The following is a 25,338-nucleotide window of genomic DNA, read 5'->3' as shown; positions in this document are numbered from 1 at the left end:
CGCCGCGCGCTTTACGGCAGCTCCGGTTAACCCCGCGCTGCCTGGCGCCGCTGTCGGGACAAGCGCCGCTGTCGCGACAGGGCCCGCGCTCCCTCAGCGCCCTGCGGGGCCGGAGGGCGAGGCTCTCACACAGGGAGCACACCGCACTATAGAGGGCCCTGTAGGGTCCGGCCCCACTGATGGATGTGGCTCTGGTGTGGGTTATCGCGATGCTGTCGCGATATGGATGTCACCGTCCTCCAGGTGGGGCACGGGCCTGTTGCAGGGAACAGCATGGGGGGTATAGACCCAGTTATAGGGGACAGGCCCTCATATGTCAGTGAGCCCTGCTTTGGGGTACAGCTCCTGTTTTGGGGTAAAGCTCCTGTTTTGGGGTAAAGCTCCTGTTTTGGGGTGCAGCCCCTTGTTTTGGGATAAAGCTCCTGTTTTGGGGTAAAGCTCCTGTTTTGGGGTACGTTGTTTTGGGGTACAGCTCCTGTTTTGGGGTACAGCCCCTGTTAGATACAGACCTTGCTCTGGGGCACAGCCCTGTTTTGGGGTACAGCCCCCATGTTTGGATACAGACCCTGCTCTGGGGTCCAGCCCCTTTTTGGGGCACAGTTCCTTCATCCCCACATCCATCCTCACTCCAGGCCCTCTGGGGCAGCCTCGGGGGCAGACTGGGGGTCTGCAGAGGGGGCACAGCTGTGGCACCCACCCCGTGGGGACAGAGGGAAGTCAGGGTGGCATTTTACAGGCATTGTGACCTTTTTGGGGACATCAGCCCCAAGCAAAGCCACTCTGAGGGAAACAGAGGCACTGCCTTGCAGGGAGCAGAGCTCCAGGACTGGGATCTGCTGAGACAGTGTGGAGGTTTTAGTTTGAACTGGGCAGAAATACTGATTTTGTGTAGTGGTTTTGGTTTGCTAATTGGAGATTTCCTTAATTTTGAGATTTTATTTTTGGAGATCACCTGCTGTGAGGTGTCCTGAGCAGGGACACAGACCCCACTGCCACCTCCTGAAGCCTTTCATTTTCTTCTGATTGCTCACCTGGGGACAAACACTCCATCCCAGTGCTCCCTCAGCAAAAGAGGGCACAGCCAGAGGATCATTTCCTTCTCACCCCTTTTTTCTCAACCCCCAAGTCTGAGGTTTCAGTGTAAGGCTGGAGGGAGGGGACACCCCTGCACAACCCTGCTGGTCACACCTTCACCACAGCATGGAGCAGATGCACCCCAAAAGTATTTACCCAAAATGGGTGAATGAATTTGTGTGGGTTTGGGGGACAGCATTACCCCAAGTACCCATTTCAGCATTTCCAACTGCTTGAGTTGGTTCTTCTCCTGTCACAGAAATGTTCCAGGGAAAAGCTCTCCCCACAACGTTTGGCTGGAGGACTTTTCCCTGTGGGTGTTTGCTCCTACAAAAAAAAAGCTGATTTTAGAGCATCAGGAAAATTCTGAACACATGAATTCCAGCTGCTCCTGTGTTGTGCCTGGCTCAGGAGGGTGCTGAGGTGCTGTGACATACGTCCTGCCCCTGGAGAGGATAAAATCACCCCTTGAGAGGATAAAATAACCCCTGAGGAAGATAAAATCACTCCTGGAGAGGGTAAAACCCACCCTGGAACCCTCCCTTTCCTACCTGCCCCATCCCACCCCCCCCACTCTGCAGTTTGATGGTGATTTCACAGACTTTGAGAGCTCACAAGTTGTTCAGGCATTTGGCTGGAGAATTGAACCACCCTCTGGAGCAGGAGAGGGGGGAAGAAAGGAGTTTGGATTTTATTTGAAGGCAGCTCTCCAGCGGTGAGCACACGGTGTGCCAAAGGCCTGCAGAGACACGAGCAGCTCATGCCACAGAACCAGCACGGGGAGCAAGAAAATCCAGGGAATTTCTGTTGGGAAATCATCCAGCCAGGAGCCCTGGCCCTCTCCTGTGTGCACCAGACAGTTTGGGCTCATTCACAAGCAGACAACACAAAGGGACCATTGGGACTGCACAGGAGAACGAGGAATGCTCCAGGGTGGGTGGCAGCACCTTCCCAGCTGGAACTGCAGAGGGACAGAAACACAGCAAGAACCAGAGAAAAGGAAAAGCCAGGCCCTCCCAGAGCCCTCCCACCCTGGTGCCAGCAATCCAGAGCTTTTTGGGAACTCAGGGTGGGGGGCTGAGCTTGGCTGCACAGCCACCCCCATTCCTGACAAACCCTGCCCGGTCCTCCTGCAGCAGAGGCAAAAAAAATCCCCTCATTCCAAGTGCCAAGGGCCTGCTCGAGCAACAGCTGGAGCAGGAGCTTCAAATGTGCCTCATGCTCAGATTTTGAGGCCCTGGAGCAAGAATTTGAGGGAAATCCAATTCATCCTCATGCTCCACACATCAGGGCACAGCAGCAGCTGTAGGGATCCACTGTCAGAGAGAGAAGGATGGTGAGGGCCAGGCAGGGGGAGCCTGGCACAGGGCTTTGGAGACTGGGAAGACACAGAGATCAGCAGATGTCACATCAACAGCTGTGGGAGGAATGGCTCTTCTAGGATTAAATATCTGCCATGGAGTGGAGCTGGGGTATGACACCACAATATGGTGATTTCCATATTCCCACCTGGAGTGTTGTCTCCAACTCTAGGGCCCCCACACAGGAAAGATGTGGGTCTGTGGGAATGAGTCCAGGGGAGCCATGGAGATGCTGCCAGGGCTGGAGCCCCTCTGCTCTGGAGCCAGGCTGGCAGAGCTGGGGCTGCTCACCTGGACAAGAGAAGGCTCCAGGCAGAGCTCAGAGCCCCTGGCAGGGCCTGAAGGGGCTCCAGGAGAGCTGGAGAGGGACTGGGGACAAGGCCTGGAGGGACAGGACACAGGGAATGGCTGCCACTGCCAGAGGGCAGGGCTGGATGGGATCTTGGGCAGGAATTGTTCCCTGGCAGGGTGGGCAGGCCCTGGCACAGGGTGCCCAGAGCAGCTGTGGCTGCCCCTGGATCCCTGGCAGTGCCCAAGGCCAGGCTGGACATTGGGGCTTGTAGAAACCTGGGATAACCATGGGAGGTGTCCCTGCCCAAGGCAGGGGGGAGAATGGGATGGGCTTTAAAGGTCCCTTCCAACACAAATATTCTGGGATTCTGTGACAGCTTTGGAAGAACATTTTGGGCAATAAATTCAGCCACATGCTAAAGTGATTCAACTCACCTTCACTGTCTAAGCCCATTTACTGCAGGGGTAAGAGTCTCCTTCCAGGCAGTAACTGGAGAAAGCAGACACCAGCCCTGCCAGGCGCTCTCTGCACTATGGAAAGGCCACAAAAATGACCCCAGTGCTTGGGATATGGGACTTTCTCCACACCTCTGCTCTCCAATCCCATTGTTAGAAGATGGGAACAATGGCAGCACCTTTGGTCAAAGCTGCATCTCTAAGAGTACAAACCACAACAAGCCACTCACAGCAGTCCCCAGCACAGAGGATGAGCCTCATCCATCAATGTGCTGTTCTTTCACAGAGAAAACAACATGCAGTGGGAGACTTTGGAGGAACATAGAGAATTTGCCATTTCCCTTTGCCAGATAACTCTGGTTACCTAGGAACAGACACTTCTCTGATGCGGCCAGTTCTCCTCATCAAGCACAGGATGAGCATTTATTGTCTTGTGATCAGGAGAAAAACACAAACAAAACCCAGAGCTCCACAGGTGACATGAAACATCACACACAGACACGCCACGTGACGCCCGACCACACCAGGAGCCAGGGCCAGGTTAATGGTGTTAAGAACTTTTAGAAATCTAATAATGTAAACATTTAAAAACATACAGAGAAGTCCAAAAAATAAAAATAAAAATTAAAAAAAAAAAAATTAAGCCATTTGTTCAGGCAGCGTGTTGGACTTTCTGGAATTACGGTTTCTGGCATTGAAGAGGAGGGAGGGGATGGGATGGAGTTCCCACCTGGAGGTGCATTGATCTCCACAGGGATCTCAGGCAGTGCAGGCTAACAGGGTGTGATTTTGGTGTCCAGCTCCAACCATTCTGGTGGGCAGGCTCCCAGGCACCCCCTCTCCTTGCATCAAACATTTCCAGTGGGACTGAGGGTGGGTGCTTCAACACAGCCCCCAGGAACACTTCTCCTCTTGGTTCCTTCAAAACCTCCAACTTGACACACTGAAATGGGGCATGTATCAAATGGTTTTGAAGAATTTTGGCAAGAGGATGGCAAAGGGCAGGACTGGGGGACACGGGTGCACCATGTCCTGGCTCCCAGGTGTGGCCAATCCCACCTGCAGCCCTCACCCCGTGGTGCATCCATCGTATTTCCAGGGAGTCAACGCCAGGCAGTTCTTTCATCACTCCAATGGCAAGCGACAAAGAACACTTAAAATTACACTTGACACTAGACAAAGGCACCTAAAAGCTTCACAATGCCATCAGGTCATGTTCTGTTCAGAAGGCTCCAAGAGCTCGTCCTCCCAAGCACATTGCACACTCTCCAGGAAAAACCCCTGGTGTTGGGAGCACATTCCACGTCCCAGAGCCAGCGCAGGGGTGCTCCTGCAGCAGGGGTCAGTGTGGCTGTAAACGGAAATTTGGGGAAATCTGGGGTTGCTTTTGCTTTGGCCCTGGTAACACAGGGGTCATGCAGACTCCAGACTGTGCTTCCCTCATTATTTACAGTGTGACACATGACAAATTAACAGGGAAACAGGGAATTCTGCAGGGGCAAGGGGGAAGCAGGAGCTCTCCTCTGTGAGCCGTGATTTCATTAGATAAGGCACATGTAGAGAAAAAATTTCAAAAGACCACTTGCAAATCAATTCCACCTAGCTAGGACCATATCCCTGTCCCTTTCCAGGAGCCAGTTTTGTTTTCCAGTTGCTCAGTGTGAATTTGGGAATTTGGAATAACCCCATCAACAGCCTGCTAAGGCAGCAGGCTCCGGGTCTGATCCCCAGGGTGCCCAACCCCTCCTAGGTCTCCCAAATGGAGCACTCTGGATCATTGGCCAAAACTTTGAAAGCCAAAGACTTGGAACACTCACTCCCTATAAAAAAAATGGGAACTGACCTCCCAGTTTGGACAGGTTTTAAAAAATTCACAGCAGGCTGAGGGGGAAGAAGAAACTGCAGCCTTTGCTGCCTGGATCGCTGTAGGACACAGGGAATTGGATGGCTCAGGCACAGAATGGAGATGAATGACAAGGTGGAGGATAATCTCAGGGAAAACAATCCCTCTCAACAGCTTCATCCTCCCTTCAGCTGATCGTTGGAGAAAGGCAGGAATCTCTCTCTCATGAAAGTCCTGCCAGCCACAGAGCTAACAGCAGCCATGAGGACCAACAAGCTTCCCTTGGTCTCCCAGACCCCACTGTAATATCTGGAGTTCAGCTACACCAGCAGAAGGCAGAATTAAACTATTCATTGTAACAGAAGCATTTCCACACCACACTGGGGCTCCAGCACTGAGATCAATCATTATCTTGCACCCAGCACAAAACCTGGCTGGAAGTTACATGGTGGGGAAATCTCGTGCTGAGTCCCTGTACCAGGGTGAACATCACCAAGGCCCAGTGTCAGCTCTGCACTGGCTTCCACTGGGCTTTGATTCAGGCTTTAGCAAACAATCATGAACCTAAGGAGATGAATCTGCACCTTTGGAATACACAGATCCAGCAAGAGATTTTGGCAGCAGGGAAAGCAAGTGCTGTAGCATCACAACAGTCTGAGCCAGGCAAAGGAGGACTTGTGGGGACTTCCCATCCGAGGACTCACCCAGGGCACCTCTGTTACCTGCAGGATCCTCCTACGGAGGGTGGAGCTTTCACAAATCACTTCAGGGTAACCAGTACCAAATAATTTAAATGCTGCATTTCCCTTAGAGTGAAAAATTCCACATTATTCATCCAGGAGAGTAAACACCAGTTGCTGCTCATGCTCTGATTGCTTTTGCTACAGATGGCGTGCTGCTGTGCTGGGGATTCCATGGAAGCTGAGCAGGAGCAGGGGCAGGAGCAGCTGTGGGAGTGTTGCCCTTGTGGGGAAGCTGAGCCTTTTCCAGGGATGGTCAGGAGAGGATTCCCTCAAGCAAGAGCAGTGAAGGGTTTGTTCTCAGTCTGCAACGAGGCAAATACTGGTGACTCAAGGCAAACAAAAAGCTTTCTGCCATGGCCGTGCAGTGCAGTGGAGGTGGGAAGGGCTGAGAGCACAGATATTCCTCAGGGATCAGGAGACAAGAACCAGGAAGGTCCTGGAGATGAGTGGGGTACTTGGGGGGAATGCAAATGATCTTTTCCAAGAACAAGAATAAAAAGACCAAACGGGAGAGACTCCAGGCAGTTTGCAGCTGTTGCTGCTTAAGGCCATTGGTTTGCAGAGGGGTAGTTGGGCACTGTGGGATACTCTGGCAGGCTGTTCCCAGAAAAATTGCTGTACTGGGCCTCCCTGCTGGGAGGGTTCCTCCATGCGCCGCTGTTCCACTCATCTTGAGCCTTCTGGAAGCTTCCACCAGCCCCTCGGTAGATTTTATGTACCTAAGGGATAAAAGGGAGGACAAGAGGAGAGTCAGTACCATGAGCCCAGAGCTGAGCCCCTGCTGAGCCACTTGGAACAGGATTTGTCTCTGTGAAGAGCTGCATTTCCGAGGAACAAAGCACAAGCAATGCAGGAATGCAGTGAACAGAGGTGCAGATAGAGAATATCAACCCAATACTTGAACACATTCCAGCTGCACGCTCACAATTCAGGTGAGAGATCCCACAGTGAGGCAGCCAGCCCAGGCCAGGGGGGTGAAACCTCTCCAACAGAGTCCAACACTGCTGCCACAGAGCTTCTGCTCTCCCTGCCTGCCAAAGCTTTCCCCAGAGTCCTGCTACAAATCCTTGTTTCTGCAGAGACACAATTCCCACCCTGCCACCAGGTTCCCACTGCAGATGCTCCACCATTGACCATCCTAAGGAGCAACAAATCGTGGAATCACAGGATTGCTGAGGCTGGAGAAGACCTCCAAGACCACCAAGTCCAACCATTAGTCCAGCTCCACCCTCATGTTCACCACTAACCCACGTCCCCAGGGGCTACATCCACACATTTCTGGAACACTCCCAGGGATGATTCCACCATTACCCTGGGCAGCCTGTTCCAACGTTTTACAATCCCTTCTGTGAAAATAAATGTTTCCTAATATCCAATCCAAACCTCCCCCCTTCACAGAGCCTCAGGTTGCTCCACATGAAGCTTGCTTTGCATGACACCAAGCAACATCACCACGTGACACCGTGACAATTTCCAGCCTGAGCTGTCTTGTGCTGTCTAGATTTGTCCTCCAGAAACTCTGAGAGACATCAACTGACTGCACTGTGCAACCTTTCAAAGCAGTGATGGCTTGTGGTGGTTGCTGAGCTGCCTCTTCACATTATTGTGATACACAGCAGGGATTCTCCAAGGCAGAGAGAGATCTGAAGAATCCCAGAATCCCAAAATGGTTTGGGATGGAAGGGACCTTAAAACTCATCTCATTCTGCTCCCCTGCCATGGGCAGGGACACCTTCCATGAGCAGAACTTACCCTTACAATGCAGATGAGCATTGCGACCGCTGACATGGTGAACATGATGGCAGGGAACAGCATGAACACAGCAGCTGCCACACTGCTGCTGAAGAAGGTGATGGCTGCCAACCATCCACTGCAAGAGAAAGAAAAAGAGATACAATAACATTATAATCTGCTTTTCAAAGTGTCCTTGTTATCAGAAAAATTGTTTATGTGCTTATAAGGCCCTGGCACAGGGTGCCCAGAGCAGCTGTGGCTATCCCTGGATCTCTGGAAGCGTCCAAAGCCAGGCTGGACAGGGCTGGGAGCAGCCTGGCATAGTGGAAGGTGTCCCTGCCCATGGCAGAGGGTGGAATGGGATGGGAATTAAGGTCCTTTTCAACCCAAAGCATTCTCTGTTTCTGTGATTCATAACCCAGAAATTACAAAGCAGCTTTTAAGCTCTTGAAAATGAAATGAACAAGGAAGACAATTGACAGAATTCAATGCAGGTATCTGAGATCTCACCTCTCACTTGCCAGCGTCCCTCACTAATCCAGTCTGAGAGCTTTAAGGGACAGCCAGCTGCATGGAGTTTGGGAAGGGAAGACATATTCCCATTCAGTTGTGCATCTAGAGACCAGAACTGGGACCAGGGAACACCAGGGTCCTGTGATTTACACTCCATCTCCATTCCTTTCCTGGCAAAAACCAGGTGAGACATCAGCAATTCTGAAACCAGAGTGTTAAATGGAGTGCTAAGACTTTCCATTACTTGTAGTTTCAGCAGGAATTGCTCTCAAGTCTCTGCAGACAGGAAGTTAAAATGCCAAACAATTATAACACAACCAGGGACAGAACTAACAAGCTCCCATTTATTTTAGGAGAACTCTCTCAGTACTTCTCATAGGCCAACAATGAGTCACCACACTCAGCTCACCGTGTGCTGCCAACACTGAGGGCAATGCTGAGCCTGACACCGTAAAAGAAATGGACACTGAGGGAAGAGGCTACAGAGAGCAACCAGGTGGAGATCACAGAATGATCTGGGTTGGAAGGGACCTTAAAGCCCAGGCAGATGACATGGGCAGGGACACCTTCCACGAGACCAGGCTGCTCCAAGTCCCATCCAACTTGGCCTTGATTTCTGCCCAACACAGCAATGAAACCCGAACTGTGCACTCCAAGAGCAGACACAGCTATGCCACTGGGGAAATCAGAAAGTTTCCTCCTCTCCACCTTGTACAGGCTCCCATCAGCCTCTCCAAGTGCATGGAAGCAGCCACAGCCCAGAGCTCTGCTGGGACATTCCCACTTACCAAGCTCCCCATCCGGAGAAGCCGATTGCCTGCAGCACCGTGAGGAGGAACTGTGCCCCAAAGACGAAGAAAAAGGCCATGAAATTAAAGGAACTGTCTGACCTGTGGAGGAAGAAAGGTGGTCAGGGGGGCACTGGCACCTTGTGCTGCTCCACACCCATGTCTGACCCCACCACCACATTCAAGCCCTCCACAGTGGTGACTCCAGAGGGTTCCCTCCAGGGCTGTGTGCTGGGAGGCTTCTCCCCTTCCCTGGCAGTGAGAGCACACAGCTCCATGACTCAGCAGCACAGACTGCCTCCCAATAATCTGGCTCTTGCAGTTGCCCTCCCCAAGGAATTGCACGTATGATGACACACAGGAGAGGCAGAGGGACACGAGTCTCCTACACACAGAGTCTGAATCATTCTCTGACCAAATGTCAGCCCAGCCTGACACCTGCCCAGCTGTGCCCTGGCAAGGAGGCATGCAGGAGTCTGATGCTGGCAAGCAGAGCTTGTCCATACACTAGAAATAATCACTGAGCAGGAGAATTCCAGCTGGGAATGTCTCAGTGTCTGCTTGTCATCATGTTCCCACACCCAAGGTAAATAATCCAACACTGGGACATCACAGGAGGGAAAACAGCCATGAGAGGGGTGGGTGTTACCCTGAAAGCTGAGGCACACCTCCCATCTCTGCAGGCTCCTATTCTCAAGATGTACAGGTGAGGTCCTTGAGTTTATGCAGGTGCAATAATTAGCATGAAAATGACCCCAAGCAAGATGCTGACCAGAGACAGTCACAGTCTCTGTCATGGGTGCACTGGGACCTGGCACTGCCTTGCCCAAGTCTGGGCTCTGCCACAACACATCTTCATGCCATCAAACCAGCCACATCTGAAGTTCCTCAAACTATCATTTTTAATGATACAAATGATTCTCACACTCTAAGGAACTCAAAGGGACAATGATTTATCTACAGATCTACAAAAAACGCTTCAGGTGCTTGTGAGGCAGTTTGGTGCAAAGGGGAGTTAGGAAAAGAGCTCCAATCACTGCCAGTTCCTGCTAAAATCCTGAAAGTATTTAAATGCTTATTATTTTAATTATTTTTATTATGCTGATGGTTGTTAGTTTTATAATTCTAGCCCCTGATGCCCTGGGAGGAGATGAGGGAGGTAAGACACATTGAGAAGCCTCCAGCCAGACCCACGCTGCTCAGAGCTGCCTGTGTTGGTCTGGTGTCTGTCACAGATGGTGGCTCTGGAAGATTTGTTATCCTTGACTATCCTCACAATCCCACCCTTCAAATACCACCTCAGAGTACAGCATTGAGAAAGGAATACTTTAGGCAGGGCCTGCTGACAGTAGTGCCTGTCAGAATCCAATTAACAAGGATTAGGCTCGAGGCTGAGCCTTCAAACAGACTCTTGCAACTCCAACCTGAAGGGGCTGGAGGAGTCTTCATTTGAAAGGATCTGCAGGAATTAGTGGGGATACAGAGAAAAGGTGATTTCTCATCCAGCTTTCTGGTGCAGATTTGCTACAGCTTTGCCCTAGCACCAAAGCTCTGCAGCTAATTTAATTTGGGATGCAGGAGGATGAGGAAGGTTTTACAGAAGCATCCTCACAGGACAGGGTGCCAGCACTGAAGGGTGGCCTCCTCCAGGACAAGCAGGGCTGATTTTGCCTCTGCAATCACCACTTATGATCCCAACAGTGCTGCCCCTCCTCAGTGATTTCCAGCCAAACTGCTGTCCCAGGGGATGATCCCTGGGCTCCCCACTCTGTCCCTGGGGCTGAGTTTTTTTTAACTGCAAGTCTCTGCACAGAGTAACCTCAGGGACCTCTCAGCATTCATTGCATAAACACATCCAAACAACGTTCAAGGAATAATGAGAAACGGCCCTTCTGGAGCCTGGGGGAGGTCAGCAGGGAGGAGTAATTTTTCCCAGACTTTAGAATGGAAATTCCTCTTTGAACAGAGCTCCAGCACTTGGAGGCCCTGGGGCTTCTGAGCTCAGGATGGGGACAAACTCCAGCCCCACAGGGCAAGAGTTCAGAGCTGGGATTTTCACATCATTTGGAACTTTGAGACAAATGCAACCCTTCTCTTTCCAGCAGAAATGACCCTTCTCCATACTCCATGATGCCACTGGTGATTTAACAGCATCCAGCATGCAGTGCCCAGTGCTGTGGGCACACAAAGCATCAGCTCAGAGGTGCATTTAAACAATTAATTTATCATGGGCTAGACAGGACCCAGCTGTCACCTCCCATTTCCATCAGCTGCTTTTGCTGTTGTCCAAACCAGCTCATCACAGAGTCTGGTGAATAATCAAAATCCAGAGTATCCTACCAGGAAGAGCTTTACCTTCAGAGGGCAAACCCCTGACTGGAGTGTGGGGTGTGGTGGTGGCACTGGGCAGGCCCCTCCTTTCCCTGTGTCAGGCTGGGAGCTGCTCAGGACCCTCCTAGCTCTGCCAGGCTTTACACATTAATGTTTGAGTGATGTTTCATGGTCCACAGCAAATGCAAATGATTATTAATTAAAGCAAAAATGTAGGATGGCTTTAAATATTTGTGGAGTTTCAAAAGGACTGACTCCAGGGAACTGCTTTTATCTAAAAAGCTAAGCAGACAAGCTCTCAAGTAGCTGGAGACAGGAATCAGAAGAGTTCTCAAAAACTAATAATAGTCTTCCATCAAAATAAGCCTCAATGAAGCTTTACCAAATTAGTACCTATTTTAATGCTGCACTGAGATGAGGGTGCTGCTAAGTTAAGAGATATTTAAGTAAAATACGAATTTAACCCAAACTGTTCACCTCCAATCTTATGTGACCCTCATAACCTATGACCCTATGTGTCCTATATCTAGCATTTAGAAGTAGCCACATTCTTCTTCATTTTGAAAGTAAACAAGACATTCAGACATGAGGTGCTGAACCTTCACCCCAGCCAGAGAGATCTCCCCAGTAATAACTGAGGAAACTTCCAGAAGGAACTGCACCAGCAGCACCTCCTGGGCTGGTACTCACCGAAAGGCTTTGTAGGCAGGTCTGAACCAGCAGATGTAGCCACAGGGGCTGAAGAGGATGAGCCAGAGGATGGCCAGGCCAAAGTTGGCCCCAGAGCCTCCCCCGATCCACCAGGCCAGGCAGGCGATGAGGTTCACGGCCAGCGTGATGCAGTAAACTGGGGAGAGGGCACAGGAGAGAACGTGGGCTGGGGCACTGCCAGCATTTTGGGAGAAAAGGAAACAGAAGATGATGGCTGGGGCTGTGGGAGGGGGTTGGCATGGAGCTCAGGGAAAGGTTCTTCCCCCCGAGGCTGCTGGGCACTGTCCAGGCTCCCCAGGGAATGGTCCCGGCCCCAAGGCTCCCAGGACAGCGCTCCCAGGGCTGCTCAGGGATTGCTGGGGTTTAACACCAGGAGCTGGACTGATGGTCCAGCTAACTCAGGGATCCCTGCTAACTCAGGATACCCCAGGACACTGTGAAGCCCTCAAGGTTACAGTGGGAAGGGTCCCTGGGGCAGCAGTGCAGCTGCTCTGAGGCACAGGCTCCTGTGTCACCTGGAGCTGGGAGCACAGGAACATCCAGCTCCAGAGGGATCCTGCAGCACAGGGATGAGGGAATCTTTTACAACCTGTCAGAGCATGGAGAGCTTAGGTGGCAACTGATGTGACCAATAAAAGACTCAGGCTAGTGTTATTATGAATAATGAGCAAGGTCTAATTTCCATTTATAGCAAAACCCCTTTGTGAGAGGAGAGGGGGTGACCCTAGCTCTGCCCCTGCCTCTGAATGACTCTGTGCTTCTGGGGCTGCCTCAGGAGCTGTCTCTGAGCCACCTCACTGCCTTGCAGGCTCTCTCTCTGCTTCCCTGGGCCTCTGAGGAAGCCTGGATATCAGCCTGGGGGCTTGGCAGTGCTGCCTTGAGCAAGGGGATAAACAAACTCCAATCAAGCTGAGAATATGGGACCACAGGGGTGGCTCAGAGGCCTTTTCACATCCCTGTTCCTGTCACTTGGATAAAAAGGAACAGTTGACAAAGGCCCCCAGGGCACAGCAGTGCTGCACTAAGTAGTAGTATAAGAAGGGATGCTGCTCCCCCATTTTCCTGGAGCTCACATCCATGGAAAGGGGGTTCAGCCCCAAGCCAGGGGCTCTCCACAGCTGTCCCTGCATCCCCTCAGGCTCTGCCAGGCTCAAAGAGGCCAATTTACAAGCTCCTGTTTTTGAAAACTGGTGGAGACTCTTCAAAGCCTTTGTGGTAACCTGCATCAACAAGCACAGAGAAAGGAGAAGGTGGAAGGTCCAAACACCAAAGGCCTCCACAGCACAGCCTGGTGAGGAACTCATGGTGACCCTCTGGACCTTGGCCTCAGTTATTCAGGCAAAATCAAATCCCTGAATTTCCCTTCACCTGTGCCAAGGGAATGTGTCCTGCCCATGCCCCACTCCACTCCCTGCCATGGCTCTGCAGCTCAGCTGCTCATCACTGCCTTGGTCCTCCTGGGCACTGACCCACCTGCCTGCACACAGCCTGGGGGTCCTAAACAACTGCAAGGTTTTATGGTCATAAAATAATACTGACAACACAGTCAGGGGAACAAAACCTATACCAGCTGCTACTTCTGACTTACACATGGCCTGACAGTAAAATAAAATATTGTTTTACTGCAAAGAAAATGTCTTCTGAGTAGCCAAGAAAGCTTTGTACACAACGGTTTGGATGTGTCTTAATGTTGGGGGGAAGGATATCAGTTATTTAAATTAATTAATTCTATGTATTTAAACTAACAGTTTGCAGATTCCCCATCCCTGGAAGTGTTCCAGGCCAGGCTGGACAGGGCTTGGAGCAGCCTGGGATAGTGGAAGGTGTCCCTGCCCATGGCAGGGGTGGCACTGGATGGGTCCTCCCAACCCAAACCATTCAGGGATTCCATGAATCAATGATATTTCATTTACACACCAACCAGCTGTACTTCTCCAAATATTCATTTTCAGAAGCTATTTATTCTCCAAAAATTACTTATTTAAAATAGCCAACAAAACAACACCAAGCCAGGGGCATCTGCAAAGTTTTAAGGAACTTTTGGCTCTCCCCTGTGCCTCAGGTCAGAGTTTGTTCTCCAGCAGTGGGAGCTCTGGTACAACCTTCCCCAAACCTCCCTCCACCTTAATCCAGTGCTCACATCCAATTAAAGTAATGAGCAATCACCCTTCCAGCAACGACTTGTGCCTTTCTACTTTTCAAAACTGCCCTTTTCTTGTTTACCTTCTTCCCTTTACACATCTCCCTCCAACCCATGCCAAAAAATCAGGGAGACCCCCAAAGGAAGTGCACTGCAGATGGAAATGTGAAACTCCTGAGTGCAGGAGATGGAAATATGAAACTCCTGGTGCAGATGGCAGCTCTCCTGGCCATGCCCAAATCCCTGGCTCTCCTCCAGCCTGCCATTAACTCGACTGAGGGACTCTTTGTTTTGGGAGGGGGGAGGACAAAGGCGGCTTTACAGCTTCGACATCGCACCAGTGAGTCTGGAGGGACAGGCAGCTTCTTCAGGCAAGAAAATTACAGAGCTCATTGCAGCAGCTCCACATAACCAAAGAACAATGGAGCCATGGATTATGCCATTATTTATGCACACAAATCTCTCTCCTACACACATCCCGTGCATCTGGAATAAAAGCCACGCCACCAAATGCAGAGCTGGCAGAAAACAAGCTTTCCTTCAGTGAGAAGGGTAAAGAGGATGACAAGCATTTGGGGGAAAAAAAGATAAGCAAGGCAAAAAAGATTCTTAATCTTGCAAAGCATTCCCTGTGGTTTCCTAGGCCTGCCACACTGATTTCATTCCTTGCAGAAGAATGGTCAATTTTCATTCCTGGTTCCTCAATGGCTGAGGCAAACAACAGGAGCCCAGGGCCAGGAGCTCTGCTCACACAGAGTATCAGCACATCACCAGCTGTGACAGGATCAGCTCCCAACTCCAGCAGGATGTTTGGGGGGCTCTGGAGAGCTAAGGGAGAGCCAGCATGCAGCTAGAAGATACTGCTTCCATTGGGAAGGGAAATGGGGGGATAAGAGGGAATTTTGGCCTTTCTAGAGCGAGGTGGGGAGCCAGGTAGCAGCAAATGGGCCACATTTATTTTGTCTAAAATTCTCCTATTCCTCTTACTTTAGGGGAACTGGGAATTTCTTGAAGATAGCTATTTTGGGGAGTTAAATAGGGTTTACAAAAAGGCTGGAGAGGGACTTGGGACAAGGAATGGAGGGACAGAACACAGGGAATGGCTTCCACTGCCAGAGGGCAGGGCTGGATGGGAACCTGGGAAGGGATTCTTTCCTGGGAGGGTGCCCAGAGCAGCTGTGGCTGCCCCTGGATCCCTGGCAGTGCCCAAGGCCAGGCTGGATGGGGTTTGGAGCACCCTGGGACAGTGGAAGCTGCCCCTGCTCATGGCAGAGGTGGAACTGGATGGGCTCTAAGGTCCCTTCCAGCCAAACCAGTCTGGAATTTTATGATCATTTGACATTAATAAAGGTATCAAACATAGTCTGCTTTCTCCCTCTTCAGAATTACTATTAGGCTTTTCCAGCACTGATACCCTCCTTTCTTCAAGATCCCTCAAGGATTCAAGGCACAGCAGCTTAAAATTCAGGTATAAAGTTATATTAGAGTATTCTAAGGGGGATCATTGCTCCTCATCAAAACTTTAAAGCACATTAGTCATTGAAATCTATGTGGTTTTACTACACAAATACCTTTTTCCAGCACAGGTGTTTTTATTCAACTTACAGATCCACACATGATAGATTCTCTTCACCAGGAACTGGTAATCGATGGGAATTTCATCAGCAAAATTCTGGTAGAAACATGGTTTCAGAGGGATGAACTTGGGGAGTGGTGGGAAGTTATTCACCTTTTCTGGAACACAGAACACAGATTTCAGCTGGGAGTAGAAATGTGTTAAATCCTCCACACCTTCCCAACACTGCTGCATGTTTATCCTCTCCCCAGACCACAAATATATTGGTTTTCCTCCTCAGCAGTGGACAGGACATTTGTTCTACTACACACAAGGCTGAGAGAGGGGAATAGGAATGGGCTAATAAACATCACATGGATTTAACACCTTTACACATCAGTGTGAAGTTGTGTGAAAAGTGCTGCAAGAAAAAAACAACTTTAAATAAGCTCCAGGATGAGCTTCCTCAGGAAGGAGGAGGTGTCAGCAACATCAGGGGGAAACAGCTGCACAGAGGGGTTCAGTTACAACCCTTCAGAAATCTACAGCAAGAGCAAAGAAAGGCTGGGGAGTGTCCAGACAAGCAGATTTATCTTCAGCCACCAGCTCTGGGTAGGCAGGAGCATGTCCTGGCCATGGGTCAGGCCTTAGGACCTGCTGTAGCCTGGGACAATAAGGAAGGGCAGCTGAAGGCTTCCCCAAAGTGGAGTTGTATCCAGGTATCATCCAGTTCATGGAAATAAGTCAGAGTTGGGAAGGAATTCCTGGAATTCCTGGCCCTGGCACAGGGTGCCAGAGCAGCTGTGGCTGCCCCTGGATCCCTGGCAGTGCCCAAGGCCAGGCTGGATGGGGTTTGGGACATCCTGGGACAGTGGGAGGTGTCCCTGCCATGGCAGGGGTGGCACTGGATGGGTTCTAAGGTCCCCTCCAACCCAAACCATTTTGTGATTCCATGATTCTGTGTCAGGGATGATCTTGTTTTGAAAACACACAAGTTTTTTAATGGAAAAAGGGTACATTCATGTTTTTCCTGCAAGGTTAAGCCATGAGGAAAAAAAAAGCAAAGAAAAAAGAAAAAGCTTTGCATTCAGAGACAATAAATCAGCAAATACTGCCAAAAGCTATATGGTGGAGAAAACTCTACCTTGGGAAGAATTTCTGTTTTAAAATCAAGTAATTAAATGCCTAAATCCTCTGCTGCTGTCAGCTCCCAGATTTGTCTGTGTGTGCCTGGATGTATGCTCCTACATGTTTGGGAATGTTTGCTCTTGCCTTCCAGAGCTGATTAAAGTTTGATTCCAGGGCATTGTGACTAATTGTCTCTAGCCTCCTTCAGCCCCAGTAAACAGAATTAAAAACAACCAGAGGAAGAGATGAAGAATGTCCTGGGAAAACCTCCAAATGGCACAGGAGACAAGAGGAAATGTCTGAACAAGAACTGTCAGCACAAGAGTTCCCCTTCCCTTCCCATTATCTCCGGCTGAGGAGACATTTTGCAGGAGCAGCTCCTCAGCTCTGTTTGAAGGTTGGCAGGGAAGAGCCTGGAGCTGCAGCCAGGCTTGAGGAAGGAAAAAGGCTTTCCCTCATGCATATTTTCACACAGAAAATATGGTGAGAACGCCCACTGGGAATACATCAGAAGTAGCTATGGAATAATGTCTGAAGTCACCAGCCCGATTTGACTTCTCCTGATAAAAACAAACATCAAGCCCCTCCTCATCCACCCCCCTCAAACCCACTTTCCATTCATTCAGATGCCCTCCAAGCTGGTTTGAGTTACTGGTTAACACCACTGCTGACTCCATCCCATGGAGAGCTGATGGCCCACGGATGCTTTCAAAGTCCACAGGAATTTGGACTCCTCTGCATTAATTTTTTGTTTGCTGTAAACACCTAATGGGATTTCTCCTGCACAGTGTGTCCCTGCAGCCTAGAAAGGGATTTAACAATGCTGGATCAAGGGAAAGGGAGGGGACACAGCTTTTAAAGCTGAAAGGACAGGTCTCTAGGGAAGCCAGGAAGACCAAGATTAATCAACCACAGTAAAAGCAGATTCTCTAACAATTTTTTTTCTGAGGGATGAGGAAACTTTTGTTCTATCCCTCTTCAACAGCTGAAGCTGCAGATTGTTCCTTTGGTTCTGCTCTCTCCCATTTTCTGTCATGGACAGCAGAGCTGCTGCCAGCTCCCATGTGGTGGGGCAAAACCAAGCAGCCACTGCAATTTGTCATTTTTCAAGCTCATGAAATGGTCCAAACACCCCCAGGATTGTTTGCTAGGTACACAAAGCTGGGGATTACACTTCTTCTCTGCTGCTGTCCAGCTGCTGCCCACCTCCTCCCACCCAGAGACCCTGCAGTTCCCAGCTGTTCTGGGTTACTTTTGAGATTAGACAAAATAAATTACATTAAAATATCCCCTTTCATGTCTGACTGCAGAGCTTGGAGTGCTGCAGTTCTCCCATCAAGGCTGGGATCAACACATCTGATCAGCAAATGCACCCTATGCTTTCAAAAACCAAACTGCATCACCCATGAGCAGCAGCTGGAGGCAAATTCCAGACTTCCTCTTCTTTTAAAAAAGGTTGAAATTTTGTTACTAATTTCACTGCAAGTATAATTCAGATGGATTAATGCCAATAGCACAGCTAGGAACACTGTGGAAAGCCTCTGGAAAGAAGGAATTATTCTCATGTACTTTGTTTCTGAATAAATTCCACTCTCATAAAACTTTCAAGCAAGTCATACCTGAACCTTTATCACCTGAGCAGAAACCTCAGATGACAGATCAGGCAGGACACAGCAGGAAAGTGAATGTGACCAAGGCAAGAGAAGCAGCTGAAGAGCTTCAGGGATCACCAAGGTCTCAGAGAGGGACACAGGTCACATTCCTGACATGTTACAGCCACCACAGCATCATGAACAACTCTCTGAAACCACTCCCTGCTGGCTGTACCTGAGGTGCTCTTACCTGCCATTTCTAACACTTGTGTTCCCTGGTGAGGTTTCAGACAGAGCAATAGATCTGTTGGAGAAAGAAAATCAGGTCAGCACATGCCTCTAAGCAGCACCCAGAGAACCTCCTGGAACTGGGAATGTTCCCAGTGCGTGACAAACACGAGCCCAGAGTTCCCACTCGTGTCCATCACCCAGAGGAGGAAGGCTGGAGCCTCCCAAAAAGGATCCTGATTCCTCCTTGTGCAGAGGAAGCTCTGGCAGCTCCTCATTCAGCCACCTGGAAGGTTTGTATCATCCAGTAGCAAACACAAGTGCCCCTGGCACCCCCTGGCAAAGGCTGAGGAAGCTCAGGGAGCCCGTGCCAGAACACTTGCAGCTCCCAGGGGCAGGCACACAGGTCAGGGTGGGACCCAGCAGAGCTCATACATTGGAAGAGAAATGTGTAGAGCTCACCTGACTTAATGCCTCATTTAGGTGTTGAGATGATTTGTTGGCTCCTGGCTCTCTGTGGTGCTTCCCAACTCCTGGAACAAACAGATAATCCCTGTTAGCTGGGCACTAAACTCCTGCTTAACAAAAAACAATCAGCTGGAACCAAAACCCATCACCCCTCGTAATTTTAGAAACTCTGCACAAATGCAGATTCATTCTTCCTGTTACCACACTGAGTGTGGCTGTAGCTCTGGCAGAAGCCAATCCTGGGAAGTTTACCCAGCATGAGCTGTGTTGCTGATTTTGGCAGAGCTGATCCCACAGATGAACTACACAGAGAGGTCTTTGCTGAGTTTTAATTCCACCCCTTCTTCCTTAAGGATAAAAACACCACGTGTCCCTACCTGCAAATCCCAGAATGGAAACACAGACCACACAAACCAACCCTGCAAACCAGCACTGTGGAGCCTGACAGAAATGAAGGCAGTCTAGACTAAAATCTGCCCCTAAAAACACCAACAGCAGCTACAGCAGCAGTGGGGTCAGATCAGCCACACTGTACCCAAATCCCTCAGGATTTACAGCAGCTGGTTCTGCTGCACCTCAGTGCTGTCCTCAGGTAAGGTCTGGAGGCTGCAGAGTTTTGCACTGGCACAGCTGTTTTCTTGGGTTGCTTTTGCTCTTTTGCTTTTCCTTTCTTTTTTTTTTTTTTTTTGACCCACTCTAACCCAGCCTGTGGAGACAACAGCACCTGGGACTGTACCAGCAGCCTGCTCTTCCTCTGCAGATATGTACAAGCTTAAATATGTTTGCACAGAGGAGAACATATTATTTTCCTGGACCAGTCTCTGGGAAGCCCCAGCGTGGGGACAGGAGGCTCTGTCCCCATCCCTGCCACAGCTGAGGCCTCAGGGCTGTCCCTCAACACCAACACTGCCCAACACCATTTTGTAACTGATGGTTTGGAAATGGGAGCCTTTTGCTTTGCAATTTTCAAATGGATGAATAGAAAACAAAGGATGAAGATGGTTAAGAACACCATTAAAACTTCACCCCCCCCCCCCCCTTCTGCAGCTGCTCCCAGTTGAGATCTGGGAATTTCAGGGGGAGAACAAATGGCCCATGAAACACCAGCTACACTAAAGCACTAAGAGAGAGGAATCCTTTACTGAAGAATAAGCCTGCAAATAATCCTCTTCTTCTTCTTCAGAGGATTATTTAGCTACTGCACTTCAGTGTTGGTGTCCTACAGCTGCAGAGAGGTGTTTGTCCACTGGAAAAAGGATCAGAAGCAAAGACTGAGGGGGGCATTCCTGCCTTGACAGAGCCAGACAATGGGTTTCCTGCAATGGCCAAACAATGGTTTTCCTGTGCCCTCCTCTCAAGGAGACCTGTGGTGCTGTAGAGAGGTTTTAACTCAAATAAATAAATAAAACCCCCAGACAAAGCAGCATTCTGGTGAAGCACCCCCTTCCATAGAAAGATGTGGTTTGGATCCACAAAGCAGCATTAAGAACAATTCTTTCACCAAGGATAAGCACACATGGCCATGTTTTACACTGAATAATCACCTCCTGAGATGTGCTGACCTTCCCAGCTCCTGGTAAAAGGGTAGGCAGCTTCTTCCCAAGAATTTCTTCCCAATATCCAATCTAACCTTGTCCTCTGTCAGTTTGAAGCCATTCCCCCTTGACCCTTCACTACATCCTCTTATAAACAGTCCCTCTCCAACATGTAAACCAGATCTCTATTCACCTGGATATTTTCAGTTTAATTGGGAAGAGGTGAAGCCCAACACCCTGCACCCAGTGCAGAGATTTTCTTCATCTATAACCCACTGCTTGTGGAGGGAGGAAAATCCCACACATGCTAAGGAAACTCTGGTGTGAAGTGAACTTCCTTTTTCCACTGTGCTAATCCATGGTCAATGAATAACTCTGAAGTTCACAGTCCAATGCACATGACTCAGGAGTCCACTGGAGACACTTGGAGCTTTTCATCACCAGGATCTCACAGACAAAATGCCCAGTGTCAGGTCCAGGGACACCACTTCCCTCTCAAACCAAGACACAAACACAAGCAGTGCTGTTTTTCCAGGCAGACAACAACACTATTCCTTTGAATGTGACTGCAGTGTGAAACACTGCAACACCTCGGATTAGGGAAAATGTTGTGAAGGAATTCCTGTGGGAATCTGCTTTGAGGCACATTTTGAGTATCACAGAATCCTGGAATATCCTGAGCTGGATCCTGCAGGTCCATCAGCTCAGCCCCTGTCCCTGCACAGGCACCCCAACACCCCCACCCTGAGCAGCCCTGAGAGCTCCTGCAGCTCTGGCAGCCTTGGCACCATTCCCTGGGGAGCCTGGGCAGTGCCCAGCAGCCTCGGGGGGAAGAACCTTTCCCTGAGCTCCATGCCAAGCCCTGGCACAGCTCCAGCCCTTCCTGGCCCCCTGTCCCTGTCCCAGAGCAGAGCTCAGCCCCTGCCCCTGTGCCTCCCCTGGGCAGGAGCTGCAGCCCCTGAGGAGCCTCCCCTCAGTCTCCTGTGCTCCAGCTGAACCAGCCAAGTGCCCTCAGCTGCTCCTCAGCCCCTTCCCCAGCTCCGTGTCCCTCCTTTGGGCACTCTCCAACAGCTCTGGATCCTTCTGATCCTGTGGTGCCCAAAGTGCCCCAGTACTGGAGGTGAGGCTGCCCCAGGGCAGAGCAGAGTGGGACAATCCCTCCCTGGGCCTGGTGCCCCCAGGACAGGGTGGCCCTTTGGGCTGCCAGGACACAGCAGTGACTCAGATCCAACTTGCCACTGACCAGGACCCCCAGGTCCCCTCCCACGGCGCTGCTCTCCAGCCTCCCATTCCCAGTCTATCCCTGCATCCAGGGCTGCCCCAACCCTGGGCAGGATCCAACACTTGCCCTTGTCACTTGTCACATGGCTGGGGGTGGCTCAGCCCCCATTTGTCAGGGACTCTCTGTGGGGCCTCTCTGCCTTCCAGGGGGTCAGCAGCTCTCCCAGTTTGGTATCCTCTGCATTCCTGCTACTGCAAACACTACTCCTCAGTCCCCTGCTTTATTCTTTATTACCCTGCCCATATCAAGTAGTTTTTAAAGTTTGTTATTTCTCCCTGCTGTTTTCTCCACTATCACAGAAAGGTGGCAGAGAACAAGCAAAGGCCAGGCCAGAAGAGGAGCAGGGAGGTGGGAGAGCTGAATTCATTCCTGCTTTGCCATAAACCACCAAGTGACCTGGAGCATGTCCCCAAGACCAGATTCACAGGACACTGGCTCCTCTCATGCCATGCAGATGTCCCAGCCAATCTCAGAAGAGCCCAATATCCCAAGCTTTCCATCCAAGAGATCCCCCAGTTTCTGAGTCCTTGCTTTAGGATATTTTTCTGTACTGCCTTTACATTTTCATTCTGATTTGATGACACTGCTCCCAGGGAACAAGTGACAGGACAAGAGGAAATGGCCTCAAGTTCTGCCAGGGGAGGCTCAGGTTGGACATCAGGAGGAATTTCTCCATGGAAAGGGTGGTTGGGGGGGGCAAGGGCTGCCCAGGAAGGTTTGGATTCCCCATCCCTGAAGGTGTCCAAGAAATTCCTGGATGTGGCACTCAGTGCTCTGGGCTGGTGACAAGGTGGGCATTGGCCACAGGATGGACTCAATGACCTTGGAGACCTTTTCCATCTTTAAGGACTCTGACTCTGTGATGCAGTGAGGCCAAGAGCTTCCACACAATCCTGTACTCCAGGGCTTCACCCAGAGCCCTTGCCAAGAGCACACAGAGGGGCAGGACCCCAGCACAGAGCAGAACTGTCCACACTCCGTTGTCAACAGGGATTGAACAACGGGAATACGAGCAGAACGAGGAACCTGGGCACAACACAATCCTGACAGTTATTCAAGCTGAGCCTTTGGGGAGGACCACCAGGCTGTCAGATCCCCCCACCCTGAGCCAGCAGACCCCAGACCTTTGAGAGGAGCCTAAAAGGAATGAGACCCCCACAGGGATCCTGGGGATGTGGGTTTGAAATCACCCAACTCAGCAGAGTCAGTGCAGCCTCTGCTGCTCCCAACACAAGCAAATGCCCTTCTCATGATCTCTCCAGTTGAATTTAAAGAGAAAGTGGTGGCTCTGCACTGGTTTCAAGGCAAAAGGCTGGGTTTGAGCCTCTTCCAGATGCCCAGCTCTCACCAGGAACTTCCCAGAGAGCCCAAGGCACCAGCAGCCACTCCAAAACAATCAGCTCAGCACTATAAACCCAGAGCTGACACAGCCTGGCTTTGGCAGTGCTTCCTCTCCCTGACACACCCCCAGCCCTCACAGGGTGGGACACTGTCCCTGCAGTGACACAACCAGCCAAAAAATAACTCCAAAAGCCACGCAGCACAACCAGGGAGAATGGGGAAACTGCATGGCAGCAGTGCCCCGAGGAAAGGAGCAGGGGACAGTGAAGTTACAGGGGTTATCCCCCTCCCACGTCATTCCAGGAGGCTTATTGGGACTCCTGGCTATACAGGGGCTTCTGCTGCCCCATCTCCCCCCAGTCCTGGAGCTGGGAACACAGCAGATGTGGAAGCAATTCCCCTCAGGGCTCCCCCAGCCTGTTCACACAGCCCTGTGCTGCCTCAGCAGGTGGGCAGGAGCCTTAATTTGCCTATGCAAAACAAAACCCACAGCAGACAAATATTGATTTTGGTACAACCACGTCCAGAAGTGAAGCGTGGCTGCTCAGGAACAGAAGCTCAGATGGCTCAAGAAGACAGAAAGCACAGAAACACCCGTGCTTAGGACACCAGCCGGTTCCACCCCTTGTCACCTGCTCAGACTGGCCTCACACAGAAGAACTGGACTGCAGACAGCAGCAAAAATATTAATTAGCCCAGAATAACACCGAAATGCAGATAAATCAATCCACCAACTGCTTGATTTCTAACCCACTGCTCTCTTCATCACACAGTTTCTTCAAAGAGTTACAAAACCCTGAGACCAGAAATTAGAAGGGGAAATCAGAAGGGGAAATAAAACTACGACATCCAGGTACTGTCTATCGAGGGCAACACACACATCTCCGCTACCCGAACGACACGGATGAGCGAGGTTCACCATCCAGGTCCACCCTGGAGTCAGGAACATGCCCGGCGGGAGCGGGGCCGCTGTGCCACCCTGTCCCCTCTGTGTGCCCAGGGCCAAGCCGGGAAGGAGAGGCGGCTCCCGAGAGCCCTCGGCAGCGGACGGAGCCGGCAGCCCCGGGGGGGCACACGGGACCCGGCGCGGCTCCTCCCGCCGCTGTCCCCGATAGCGGCTCCCAGCGGGGCCGCCCGCGATCCCTCCCGCCGGGGCTGGCCCCATTCCCCCGCACAGCCGGCCCGTCCCCCCGGACCCGTCCCCGATACCGCCCCGAGCCCAGCCCCCGGCGCTGCCCCGGGACCCCTCCCCGGGCTGAGGGAGCGTCGCCGCCCCGCCTCGGCCCCGAGACCACCCGCGACCCCTCGGGCCCCAGCTCCCCCCGCCCCTCCACCGTGGCCTCCTGCCCCCCTCATACCCCACAGACTCCCAGCTTCCCGTCCCTCGGCACCCCCCGACCCTCAGCTCCCCCTCCCGGCCCCCGGTTCCCCCCAGCCGCGCTCCCCCTCCCCAACCCCCGTCTCGTCCATCCCTCCGCCCATGGCGCCCCCGGCCCGATCCCCCCGCGCCCACCTCAGCGAGCGCCCGGTCCTGCTCCCCTCGGACCGCCGCGGGGCGCGCTGGGAAACAGAGTCCCGACAGTGACCGCCGCCGCTGCGCGCCCCGCGCCTTGAACTACAACTCCCAACTTGCCTCGCGGCGCACCCCCACCGCTGTCATGTGAGGGGCAGGGCGGAGGGGAGGGGCGGTGGCGCGGGACGGCAGCCGGGAGGGACAGAATTGTCCGAAGTACCGGGACCGAGCCTGCTCGGGGGAACCGCTCCGGGGTCGGACATGGCCGGGAGAGCGGGAACGTTCCCCGGGAGGAGAGAGGGCCCAGGGACACCTCAGAGCCCCTGCAGGGCCTGGAGGGGCTCCAGGAGAGCTGGAGAGGGACTGGGGACAAGGCCTGGAGGGACAGGACACAGGGAATGGCTGCCAGTGCCAGAGGGCAGGGCTGGATGGGATCTTGGGCAGGAATTGTTCCCTGGCAGGGTGGGCAGGCCCTGGCACAGGGTGCCCAGAGCAGCTGTGGCTGCCCCTGGATCCCTGGCAGTGCCCAAGGCCAGGCTGGGCAGGGCTGGGAGCAGCCTGGGACAGTGGGAGGTGTCCCTGCCATGGCAGGGGTGGCACTGGATGGGCTTTGAGGTCCCTCCCAACCCAAACCATTCTGGGAGTCTGGTACAGCTCCGTCCTGAGAGCACAGAAGAAATTAAAGTTTTTCCAATTCAAGACCTTGAAGGA

General features: G+C 51.6%; 1 protein-coding gene across 2 annotated transcripts; it reads right to left on the bottom strand.

Moving 5' to 3' along the window:
- Window positions 1–3,571: 3,571 nt before the first annotated feature.
- SCAMP4 (secretory carrier membrane protein 4) lies at window positions 3,572–24,667 on the bottom strand. 2 transcript variants are annotated; one of them, XM_084220894.1, is made up of 8 exons: window positions 24,628–24,667; window positions 18,951–19,021; window positions 18,511–18,564; window positions 15,591–15,719; window positions 11,825–11,981; window positions 8,804–8,905; window positions 7,521–7,638; window positions 3,572–6,487 (listed from the first exon to the last, which is right to left on the bottom strand). In XM_084220894.1, exons 3-8 carry the CDS (start codon window positions 18,515–18,517, stop codon window positions 6,311–6,313), a joined length of 690 nt encoding a protein of 229 aa, XP_084077020.1. In that variant the 5' UTR covers window positions 18,518–18,564; window positions 18,951–19,021; window positions 24,628–24,667; the 3' UTR covers window positions 3,572–6,310. The 2 variants fall into 2 exon arrangements, with proteins under 2 accessions (XP_084077020.1, XP_084077021.1); XM_084220895.1 differs by lacking the exon at window positions 24,628–24,667 and adding an exon at window positions 20,501–20,623.
- Window positions 24,668–25,338: the final 671 nt, after the last annotated feature.

Source organism: Fringilla coelebs (assembly GCF_963513975.1).
Source record: "Fringilla coelebs genome assembly, chromosome: 24".
NCBI classification, from domain to species: Eukaryota; Metazoa; Chordata; class Aves; order Passeriformes; family Fringillidae; genus Fringilla; species Fringilla coelebs.
Note: the sequence above shows the minus strand (reverse complement) of the source record. Positions and strands in the feature narration are given on the sequence as shown.

Excerpts from the sequence above, each read along its gene's own strand:
- SCAMP4 (XM_084220894.1), bottom strand. Across the intron at positions 11,982-15,590 it reads AATCTATCATGTGTGGATCT|TTTACTGCATCACGCTGGCC; the intron begins GTAAGTTGAATA and ends CCCTCTCCCCAG. Across the intron at positions 7,639-8,803 it reads TTCTCCGGATGGGGAGCTTG|TGGATGGTTGGCAGCCATCA; the intron begins GTAAGTGGGAAT and ends TTTCTCTTGCAG.